The sequence below is a fragment of the Saccostrea cucullata genome, unplaced genomic scaffold (assembly GCF_032062105.1).
Source record: "Saccostrea cucullata isolate Sc308-1 unplaced genomic scaffold, CSIRO_AGI_Scuc_v1 ctg17282, whole genome shotgun sequence".
In the NCBI taxonomy this organism is placed as follows: Eukaryota; Metazoa; Mollusca; class Bivalvia; order Ostreida; family Ostreidae; genus Saccostrea; species Saccostrea cuccullata.
This window is the reverse complement of record NW_026934097.1, coordinates 1-11,332: the sequence shown is the minus strand read 5'-3', so window position 1 is coordinate 11,332 and position 11,332 is coordinate 1. Positions and strand designations below refer to the sequence as shown.

General features: G+C 33.8%; 2 protein-coding genes across 2 annotated transcripts; one reads left to right on the top strand and one right to left on the bottom strand.

Annotated features, from left to right (window-relative positions):
- Window positions 1–89: 89 nt before the first annotated feature.
- Window positions 90–1,630, bottom strand: LOC134239941 (uncharacterized). The gene is made up of 2 exons (XM_062722070.1): window positions 973–1,630; window positions 90–316 (listed from the first exon to the last, which is right to left on the bottom strand). The coding sequence occupies exons 1-2, from the start codon at window positions 1,433–1,435 to the stop codon at window positions 120–122; spliced, it is 660 nt and encodes a 219-aa protein (XP_062578054.1). The 5' UTR covers window positions 1,436–1,630; the 3' UTR covers window positions 90–119.
- Window positions 1,631–5,589: 3,959 nt separating this feature from the next.
- On the top strand, window positions 5,590–10,795 carry LOC134239939 (uncharacterized). Its single transcript, XM_062722069.1, has 5 exons — window positions 5,590–6,308; window positions 6,753–6,933; window positions 7,145–7,464; window positions 8,145–8,399; window positions 8,762–10,795. Exons 1-5 carry the CDS (start codon window positions 5,747–5,749, stop codon window positions 10,759–10,761), a joined length of 3,318 nt encoding a protein of 1,105 aa, XP_062578053.1. The 5' UTR covers window positions 5,590–5,746; the 3' UTR covers window positions 10,762–10,795.
- Window positions 10,796–11,332: the final 537 nt, after the last annotated feature.

The window sequence follows — 11,332 nt, the reverse complement described above, 5'->3', positions numbered from 1 at the left end:
TTTTATGCGTGGTTAAAGAAAATATTGAAAAACAATATTTCTTTTATTATTCACTTAAATATGAATTTGATTCTTTGAAACATTTTTCGTGCCTCAAGTAATACCTGAAGTCAGAATACTCACGCTACTACTGAACATCGTAAACGTTCAGCTGTAAACCCGATGCGACCATTGATCATGAACTGATCAGCGAGAGCCCGAAACATAGAGTTTCCATCAGGACTGACGTCATGAATTTCAAAATGATTGGTTGTTGCAAAGTTTTGTATTGACCTTCTGTATATAGAAATGTCTTTATATTGCCCCATTCTTTCGTCTGCAAGAAATAAGCAACATACAGCACTTATATATTATATATAGATGTTGAAATAAGGCGGGAGGGGGTGGAATTTTGTAACTGAAAATCGCTGACATGGAAACATGGCTGCAATATTGTCGACTCGATGTTTAATAACTTTTCTTATAAAGCTGATATACCCGTAGGGACTGGAAATATGTCCCCAGTCCATTGCCGATATTTAGAATGTTAAAGAAAACACAACTATTATATGTGTGTGCTTTTCCCAGTAAACACAACTATAAATGACTTTTTTTGGCTTGTCAATGAAATTTCAATTTTTTACAAGTCCATCTCCCAAAACTGAAAATGTTAGGATGTGCTCCCCCAAAACTGAAATTACTTTCATTCCTAAGGGACAAAAGCAATAACTAAATTGTGAAGGAAACACGTAAAATATGAGTTTTAATACACTTCATATAATAAAACAATTACAATACAATTTGATTTTTTACAACTCAGTTTATATATTGGAATTTATGCAAATTATTTTTTTCATTTTAGGAATATGGAACTCATATACGATATTACTTTTCAAAATCATTCTCGACTTAATGTTTAGTTATTTAAAATAAGTAGACAAGCAAAGGAATCCTTAAAAGGTTGTATATATAAAACAAATGGTTTATACTGACCATTTATACTTTTCGATGAGTCTTCATAAGGATTTGAAACGTCTTCTACGTCAAATCTCAGTCCATGAGTTTCCATGTATTCTTCCTCTTTATCAAAGTAATCTATTTCATCGATATTGTTATCGAAAGCGGCATCGTATGCTCCAGCCTTAATAGCTGATCCCCCTTCATCGCCCTGCACAGTAGAGGAAAATCCTACCCCGGAGCAAGAGTCTTTTAAATGTTCTGACGACTGTACGTTTTCTTTTAAACCTCTTTCCGGGCTGTCATAATCAACATCTTGATCCAAGGCGTCTAACTGATCCAAAGTTAAAGATGCACGATTTTCTAATTCAATAAACATAGAGAAATTTTCAAATATAACGTCACTGTCTTCTCTTATATAATTATCACTCCGTAAACAATTAAGAGATTTCCTCCACACTTTCTTTTCTGTCATTTGTGCAATATTTTTCGACGCCATTTTAATCCAGAGCTTTTATAGAAATAAACAGACATTAATGTCTCTTCAGTCACATATTTCAACCTCAATTCAATGTCTTATTGTGTAATACAAAATTTAAATCCTATATAATATTCTTAATATGCTAACAATTTTCAAACATCCGATAAATACACTAAAATATTTCCTTTAGTCACTTTAAAAATAGTATAGAAAGTACGGCACACCGATTGCATCAAAAGTATATTCTCTGTAGATTGAAATCTAAAATATACACAATCGAGTTAACTTTTTTACTGCGTTAGTTTTGCCCATCGCCTCACTGTCGTAATCTTTAGCAGAATTCATTTTATTTATGAAATTATGAATGCCAGTTAAAAGATCGGGGTTCCCTAAATGTTGGACCTTTCAAAAAATAATGAGTTAAAGTCATCATAATTTTCTATATTTACATCACCAGAAATAACGTGTCTTGTAGGATGAAGAACATGAACAGGCAGGAGAATCGTATTTCAGATTAATTTCCTAGGCTCTGTGGATTTTTTTAATATTCAAAAAGTATAGAAACAATGGCCGATGTACTTTTGAAGGAAAAACATGGCGAAGTCTTCAACTTGAAAAAGTGTGAAAATCACTTATTTATGACAAACACGAAAAACTTCATTTGCATTACTTACTAAACATTTTCCAACCACGAAATCAAAACCCCACAAACAAATATTTATGTCTCAAACGTTTAAAAATTTGACCCTTCGATAATATGTGATTCTACGAACAGTATGGTGGAATACAAAGCTGGATCCTTTTTGTAATTTAGAAGATTACTAATAATATTAACTGCGTCAATTCCTTTGAGGTGTAAGAAGAGAGGCCCATGGGTCACAACGCTCGCCTGAGCACTGTGGCTAGGAAAAAAAATAAATCAAGCAGTGAAAAAATGTATAAATGAGCCCAACCTTCCCTTAAAAGGGAGGGGTTATAATACTAATAACATATTTCTTTGACTTGCTGTGGTTCTCTCCTTAAAAGTGTGAACGTTCAGTTTGGCCCTTCGTACCCTACCCTGGGGGGGGTTGATTTGAACAAAGAACTACGAACGATAGTATTGTTCTCCTGCCTACCTCTAAGTCAATTCTCAAAAATTAACATATTCGAATGATTTTCGAAATTTTTATAGATATTTATATGAATTTTCATAAAACGTTACTTATTTGGGATACCAAAGAGAGATAACTCTATAATTTTGGTAAAACTTGTGTTTTTCACTATAGAAATGAACGGAAAACGGAAAATATTTTAAAAACATCTCCCCCCCCCCCCCCCCCCCCCGTGAAACAAAACTTCCTTTTTACAGGTTATATGGACTGTCATTTTACAAATTTATGCCAAAGCTTTTTGTGTTTCACGGGGGGGGGGGGGGAACATATGTTTATATACAAAAAACGAAAAAAATACTGCTTTTTCACCAATTTTAAAGCTATTTACAACTAAATAATTGTATTTTATTATTTCATATATGTTTTATTTATTTGCGTAAAAAATAAGCAAAGATATGAGATAAATTTTATCATATTTAAGACTTTTCAAATATGGTGATTCTTGAAAGTTCGATTTCACTAGAAAATATCGTCTACCCCCTTTTTTCAAGAGCTGGAATTAATGATAACTTACTATCTAGCGTTGGAATTAAAATGATTAATCAATAACTATAGAACTGTTCTTTGTATGAAACAAAGATTTAATGGCCAAATTGCCATTAACATTGAATTTAATGGGTGCAAAATGTAGGCGGGAATCAAGAGTTAGAGTTTGTAGTTCTTTAAATCTACACTACCTGAGGCTGCTTCCAATTAAATATGAACAATCATGACTCTCTGTTTCTTAGGAGAATTTTAAAAGATTTTTCCAGTGTATTCCTATGTAACACTTTGAGCGTTCATTGTGGCCCCATCCTACCTCCTTGGGTCATGATTTCAACAAACTTGAATTTACACTTCCTGGGGATGCTTCCATATAAAATAATATGACCAATCATGACTTTGCTGTTCTTGAGAATAAATTTTTCAAAGATTTTTTCATACATATTCCTATGTAAAATTTTGATAATCCAATGGGGTCTCATCCTACCCCTGGGGGTCATGAAAAGTAAACTTGAATCTACACTACCTGAGGATGCTTCCACATTAGTTTCATCTTTTTCCTTCCCAGTGGATCTTGAGGAGATTTTTAAAAACATGCCAACAAATTTTCACTATTTCTTGATTATATTCCCTTGAAAAAAAGGCATGGTCCTTCATTTGAACAAACTTTAATCCTTTTTACCCAAAGATGCTTTGGTAAGTTTAGTTGGAATTGACCCGGCCTGTGGTTCTGGAGATGTCGAAAATATGAAAATTTTACAGACGGACGGACAGACGGACTTCATACAAATTGTGATAAGAAAAGCTCACTCGAGCTTTCAGCTCAGGTAAGCTAAAACCGGGTTGTTTTATCTGCAAGACGAGGTGGTTTTAAAGGCGTACGATTTACAATATCTACAGATTTACTGCTACATTGTTACAATGCGAAATTTTTATTCGAGGCAACAAATAAATTTTAAAACTATTTTTTCACTGAATTTCATTACACTAACAAAAATAGAATTTACACATTATAATTATTAGGACTTTGATATGCTCTTGGCTAATATAGTATGACAGTTTCCAAATGATTTTTCATGGTTTCTCGTCGCATACAGTTGTCTTTATATCCGTTCTTTTGAAAGCAGTCTTTTGCCTTGTTTAAATATTTCGCTCAGATTAAGACATTAATACCATCCATTATGTTTATCAATGTCTTAATATGAGCGAAATAATTATTTTGGGGCATTTTTAATGTCTGTTTTTCAGATATTGAGGTAGAATTTTCTCTAATTTGGCGTAGTGTAGTAACCCTTGGACTTCCGGTAAAGAAACCGTCAATCATGCTTTTGAAACATATGAGCCCGAAAAGTCGTTATGTAGTTTATATTTGCATCTGAAGCTCTCCTTTTTCTTTATTTTAAGAATTTCCAGCATGAGCAATGAAAATGTGTGCTTTCGGTCATTATGAAGAAATATAGGTAAAGAAAGAAGGGTTTTCTTCCTGAAATTTTAGTACAATACATATAATTAACAGCTACAAAATCTTGAAAACCCAAAACATTGTCAAATACTTTATTAAAAATGCATATTTTTTATTTCTGTTAAGAGGGCTAAAAATCACTTCTGGTAATGGGATGACAATCATTCAACCGTTAAAAAACTGATTTGGCAAAGTTAAAGATGACGTAACTTTTTTGGTACATAGTTTTAACCCGTATATAATTTTCCCCCTAAAATTAGGGTGTTGCGTTTCTTTTGAGTTCCAGTAAACTTAGAAAAGTATTCAACTTTAAGAAGTCAATTCTGAAATTTCAGCTAAATAGCATCATGCAAAGAATGCTTGATTAAAGCAATATGAGCTGCATGTTTGACATCGGAATTTTTTTTTCAAATGTGTAACTATCTATTTCAATGACAGAAAATGAAAACATTTATAAACTTCTGTTGTTCATATTTACGATAATTTTTTTTTATTAGCTTTGATTGCAATAAAATTTAATTATTGTCGTCCTGTACAATAATGATTCCTTATATGATACTGTATATTCGGTTGTACAGAAAAATTTCTTCTGAGACATTTCTAAATTTGATTTTGGGCTTATGGGTCATAAGGGTTTAAATGACAAACAAATTAATCACAGTAGCACATTTTAACAGCAAAATAAATTTTCAAATATGCAGCTCATATTGCTTTAAATTAATTTGTAAATACATGTACCAATGGTTGAATCATACAGATGTAACATCATTATTGATAAAGTCCCCTTTGAAACATCGAACTTATAAAACTTAAGATCGATCATGATTTTAAAGACGTTTTCTATTTAATACATTTTAGAGTGATGTCGTCGTTATAAAGTTCGATGATGTTAAGTTTTTTTTTACAAGAAAAAAAATATACTGAGAGAAACTTCATTTATAGTGGCGTAGAAAACAGAAAACGACAAAATTTATATCTGAAAATGAGGTACAAATGGAAAACCAAATTTCTTTCCTTATTTAAAAATATACACTATTTTGAGAAGGAAATTTATGTGCAACTGCTCCGGAAACACTTATACAGTTTTTATGCCTGGGATTTTGTATACACGTAAACAGATAAGGAAGGGATGAAAACAGACTAGTAAAGAACACGATTCTTTTCACCAGATCATTACTTCAAATGATGACCACTAAGTGGGCATAGAAATCTCGATTCAAAGTTGTCAATATGTACAAGAACGTCTCACAATTGATTGAAAAAGAGAGATCGCGGAATCCATTGCACCATTTCTGGACAACGACAGCGGCAAAAAATTATACACAAGAAAACGACGGAACAGCCGAATTTTACAACCAATTTGAAGAGACAGAAAATAATGGAGTTTTATTCGGGAAATCAAAGACTTCAGTAGATCGCAGCTTTGGCCCAGACTATGTTGAAAACAGTCAAGAATCTGTAATCGTCCACAAAGCGGATACTACAAAAGGTGGGGTGAAAACGAAATTTACAGAAGGTAATTTAGAATTAGAATCTCTACCAGTTACAACTGACTGTGTGGAAAATTCTTTAAAATCAGATCCTGACTTGTCTGATATATCAAGTAAAACAAACCCTGACGCTGATTCAGAATCAATTGATCAATTAAAAGAATTCAGCGACACAGAGGAGACGGATTACTTCGACAGTGAGGATGAATATTGGGAAACACGGGCCAGTGAGAAGAATCAAAAGCAAGACATGGGCATAAATTTAAATCCTTCTACGAATTCCCCAAAAGGGGGAAGATATAGTAAGTTTTCAGGCAATTTTTTTTCGTTCCATGCTGATATGTCTATGAATACTCAAAAAATAAGGTTAATAATATGAAAAACAAAATTCTACTGTTACATTAAACATATGGGCGTCTTTGACTTGAATCTGCAGGAATAATGTTAGCTGCAAGCTGTAGCTCTCCGAAAAATATCTGTAGACCTACTGGTATTTTTTCAGCTACAAATTTCTGGGATTTCTCTTCCTAATTACAAATGGTTACTTGTTCCTTTCAAATTAAAATACACATAAACATGATAAATAACGTTCAAATATCGCGAAGAGATGACCCATAGATATCAATCTTTAAATGAAATAGTAATAAAAATGTAACATTTTGTTGTAAATTCATTCAAAGATATTGCTTTCATATTTTTAAGTGGTCAACTACATTCAAATCTCTTATTATTTTATATCTTTACAGGTAAATTTATCAACCTTCCCATTTTTAAACAATCAATCCACGATTTTGCTGCTGATAATAGTTTAGAAGTACATGATGTCATTGCGGATGGGGACTGCCTGTTCAATGCAATAGCTGATCAGCTTCTGATTAACGGTTGTCCAGGTCATACAAAAGAGTCCTTACGACAAATAGCAACACAGTAAGCATACTTTGACTGAAAAGCAAGAATGGCTGTCGTTATAGGTACAAAACAATGCGAAATGTATGCTAAAAAAACTGTGTAAACTATACAAAAGTTTTAGTTGTCTTTAAGGTACTCTAAACAAGTCAGAAGTGGAACATATGTTGGTCTTGCCATTGATTTACTGACTTACCAAACCAAATTTTATCATTCTTCACTTCATTTTTAGACATCTTAGAAAGAAATCTCGTGAAGATGATGGAACTCATCTCTCCTCTTTTCTGTTTGGGGAGACTTGGGAGGAATACCTCTCCAGAATGGAGAGACCGGGGCAGTGGGGCGACCACATTACTCTTCAAACGCTTGCTGATGTTTTTACATTAAAAATCATCGTTTTTAACGTCTACCAAGATGACATCAGGAGAACTGAGGTTGAGGCTGAGTCCAATGAAGACATTAAAACGAGGCTGACGATATACCTGGGTCATCTTGGCGAGTTCCATTATCTGAGTCTACGTCCTAAACATTGGCAGATACACTGGCCCTACAGTAAGTTATCATTTTCATCGCTTTAATATATGGTCCGAATTCTGTGATTTGTTTGTTTTTCTGCGATAGAAATGTTTAAAAATGTTATGTTTTTTTCTCAATAATTATGCAGAAGGAAGTGCTACAGTGTCGTGAACTTCCTTAAAGATAGCAACTAGTTTAGGTATATTATCTGAAATAACTTATGTGACTCATTAAACGAAGCCTCCGTTTGATTTCTGTGTTTTATTGTTTTTGGTGTAGTTATTCATAATTAACATATTGTATCTATCCTGTCTGTATTTCATGCCTTGTCTGTCCAACAAATAAAAAAAAGATTAAAGATTTGAACTCGTAAAACTTGCAACCATAACTGAAAATTTTAAAACTGTATCAAGTTAAATTAAATCAAGGTATTGTGGTCAATATAAAACAAAAAGATATTTTTAAAGGTCGTCACAGGCCATGTACATGCAAAAGATGAAAGCCTCATCGTCTCTCATTCGAAAGTTATGACCAGTATTGAAAATTTGGATAAGCACTGAAATTTAAATTTCAAGGTCACTAAGACAAAGCCATAGTATATTTGGAAAGCACTTTCACTTCTCTATTCTAAAAACTATCACTAATGATAATATTTCGAAAAGTTGCTCAAACTTCGAAATAATGGGCATGGAGTCTAAAGGTCTTTTTTCTTTCAGAGGCTGTGCTTTACCGCTTACTAGCATGTTCCAAAGATCTGAACCCAGAGGACTCTTTCGCTCTTCTCAAAGACAGATTGTCAAGCATGTCATCAGGGAAATGTATTTCTAAAAGTGTACTAGATGAAACTTCTGAACATATATCTGGTATTATGCATAGAAGAAATGAAAAGAATACACAAGCAGGAAAGAAAAACCATGACGAAATCTTTACAGTCAACAGTGGAGGGGGGCTTCAACTCGAAGATACTGAAGGTAACGTACTAATTATCAAGGCATCAGTATCCATTTGAATATACAAATCGGAAGTTCGTATGTGTTAAAGTTTGCATTTTTGATCTTCTTTTGCTGGAGATTCGTGAAAGTTGTTTTTCATTGACACTTATATTGTCCGTTTTCTACCACTTTTTAAAAAAAAAATGTTCCTATCAAATAGACCTAACAAAATTATAATTTATTTGTTAGGGTTTTTTTTAAAAAGTTTTTATAATGCTTATTGTAGAAGATTTTTACAAATACTTAACTTCCTCTTACTGGAGATTTTAAAGAAAATATTTGTGTGTATGTATTTTTAAAAAATGAACATTTTGTTGGATATAATAACATCTCCATTGCAGATTCATTACAGTTATTGATTGAAGACCTTCTTCACACGGATCCCATATCAGGAACCCCCTTGCCACATTTAACATTCCTCCTAAAACACTTGATACCTATCACAATGCTTTGCAATGAATTTGGTCAACTCCCGCCACACACTCGAGGGATGTTTCAATTCCTGGGTTCATTTGCCGATGGAAGCAATTACATTTTAACTGACATTAGCAAAGCACAGAAAATGAGAGACTTTTATATTAAGCAAATGAGAGAAAAGGTTGCAAAAGTCGTAGTTTTAAAATCGAACATACCTGTATTGTCCTCAGAAGCTCCGCCGTTGCCGTATGCGTTGCATTTCGATACGTCAAATACAAAGGCCGGATATTGTAGGTTGAAATTCCCTCCTGAGCGCGCGGTCTTGGCTGGTGAAAAAACTTTCAAGATAGAGTCTGAAACTTATCTTCAAGCCTTCAGCATTGAAGGATACGATTCGAGTTTCCTGAATGCCGACATAAGTGCTAAAGTTAAGTATATTGGGCTAATATGTCCTTTGTCCTTGGTTGCCTTAGATTGGTTGCATTCGAGGCGAAAATTTGATTTCCCCTCACGCCTTCTTTTGATTTTATTTCATGACATGCCTTGCACATTGATTCCCAAAGCACATAAAAACTCGGAAAACCCATTAGTTGAGTGGAAAATAGATTTTTCAAAGATAGAAATGTTGCTTTTTGACAGCCTAACAGATTCACAGCGACATGGGTTTGCAGTAATTAAGGTGCTTCTTGATAACATAACGTTCCATGTTGAGAAAAAACTGCAAACAAAGCATATAAAATCTATATTTTTTCAAGCTTGTGAAGATATTCCATCCAACTTTTGGAATGTAAACTTTAGTGGCTGTGTTTTGTTTGTCCTAAGCAAACTGGTGATCTGCTTAAAACATAGGTTTCTACCCCATTACTTTATCCCACAAAGTAATTTAATTGACTGTTTTTCGGTGGAAGAAATTGACACTATATGTGTGTATGTTGAGTCCATTCGGGCATTTCCAGCCCACACTGCCCAATTTGTTGCAGAAAATCACGGATTTACATATGGACCAAACTTGGTGAAGTCGTTGCTGAATGACATTGCTTGTTTTGTGCAAAATAGGAATGTGGCAGCGGTCGTGGAACACACCGTGGTTCCCTGTACTTACCGCACAGCCAAGTTTCTTGCAAAGCTGGGATTTTATGTTCCAACTTGTGAGCTACTGAAAGAAATGCACATACAGACACAACTCATTACGGAATACAGATTGCAGAATTCGCTCAATCTTCAGGATTTCTTCAGAAATGCTTTACATAAGATGAAGCAGCGATCCTCACGTGTCATATTAGCTAAACTTTTCGATGCCAGATTTGGAACGAATATGGCAAATTTATTTTTCAAAGAAAAAGATTTTTCCTTGGCGAAAATTCTACCTTGGGTTGTCGACTTTAAAATTAACTGGTTAGAGGTCCCCCGAGAAAAGACGGGAGATCTGTCAACAGTAGCAGAATTTTTGCTTGAATATAGTTTCAAAGAATATGAGAAAAGAAATAAAACCCTGTCCACGTGCACCATAGAAGCCGCCATTCGTTGTTTGAGACACACAATACAAGAAGATTCAATTGACATGAAGGAAATTGAGGACGAAGATTTGAAACAAGAGATTTTATCTCAAAAGCGGGAACTAAAAGCTGTATTAAAGCTTTATTATACACAAGTATTTATAGTTTCACGCTTAAGGCGTGACCTTTGTCCACTGAGAAAACACATGCCTGATATTGAAAAACTTTTTCAAGAATTCCCTGAAATGGGACTTATTGTGAGTGACATGTTCGCATACCTTGGTATGTACAACAAAAGCGAAGAATACGCAACAAAATTTGCATCCCATTTCCCTGGGCTTCTAAGACCAAGTGAGTATCACGTTACGCTTTTGAGCATGGATTGCATGCTGGCTAGGACGTTTCATGAGATAGAATGCAAACAATGATCATAACTCAAATGGTATATACCTTTACAATTAGTATGGCATAAACTTTATATAAAACCAAGTTGAAACCAATTTCTGAAGACATGTTCCTCAAGTATCTGTTGTGTAATCTAGAAAAATAACTAGCAGATAATTATATTAATGATGAACATTTGTCATTTATATCAATATCATTTTTTGTAATGTACTGGACCAAAAAAAGTTGGGGTCATGGGCATTTGCATGGTTTGATAAAATTTTTGAGAGAAATATTCAGTAAAAATCGGCATATACTAGTAAACATGAATTGTGAAAAAAAAATTAATTGGTTTCTCTTCACTGTATGTTTCTTCATAATTTTAACGTGCCAATGAGTCGCCGATAAAAATAAAGTGCATTTTGGGTAGTTTCATTTTAAAAGCAGACAATATCAGTCAGCAGATATCGTTACGTTATTGATTAAGTGAACAACAATTGAATGTGGTTTAAGTAAATGTTTGCCATTCCAAAGACGTCATTTACAGACAAATAAGTGCCATCAAGCAATCGTAATTCTTCAGGCTGAAAAAAAAAACCAGTGAGATGCTGCTAT

Coding starts and splice junctions, on each gene's coding strand:
- LOC134239941 (XM_062722070.1), bottom strand. CDS start 1,435: ATGGCGTCGAAAAATATTGCACAAATGACAGAAAAGAAAGTGTGGAGG. Junction 317..972: donor CTCATCGAAAAGTATAAATG/GTCAGTATAAAC, acceptor TATTTCTTGCAG/ACGAAAGAATGGGGCAATAT.
- LOC134239939 (XM_062722069.1), top strand. CDS start 5,747: ATGTACAAGAACGTCTCACAATTGATTGAAAAAGAGAGATCGCGGAAT. Junction 6,934..7,144: donor TTACGACAAATAGCAACACA/GTAAGCATACTT, acceptor CTTCATTTTTAG/ACATCTTAGAAAGAAATCTC. Junction 8,400..8,761: donor TCAACTCGAAGATACTGAAG/GTAACGTACTAA, acceptor TCTCCATTGCAG/ATTCATTACAGTTATTGATT.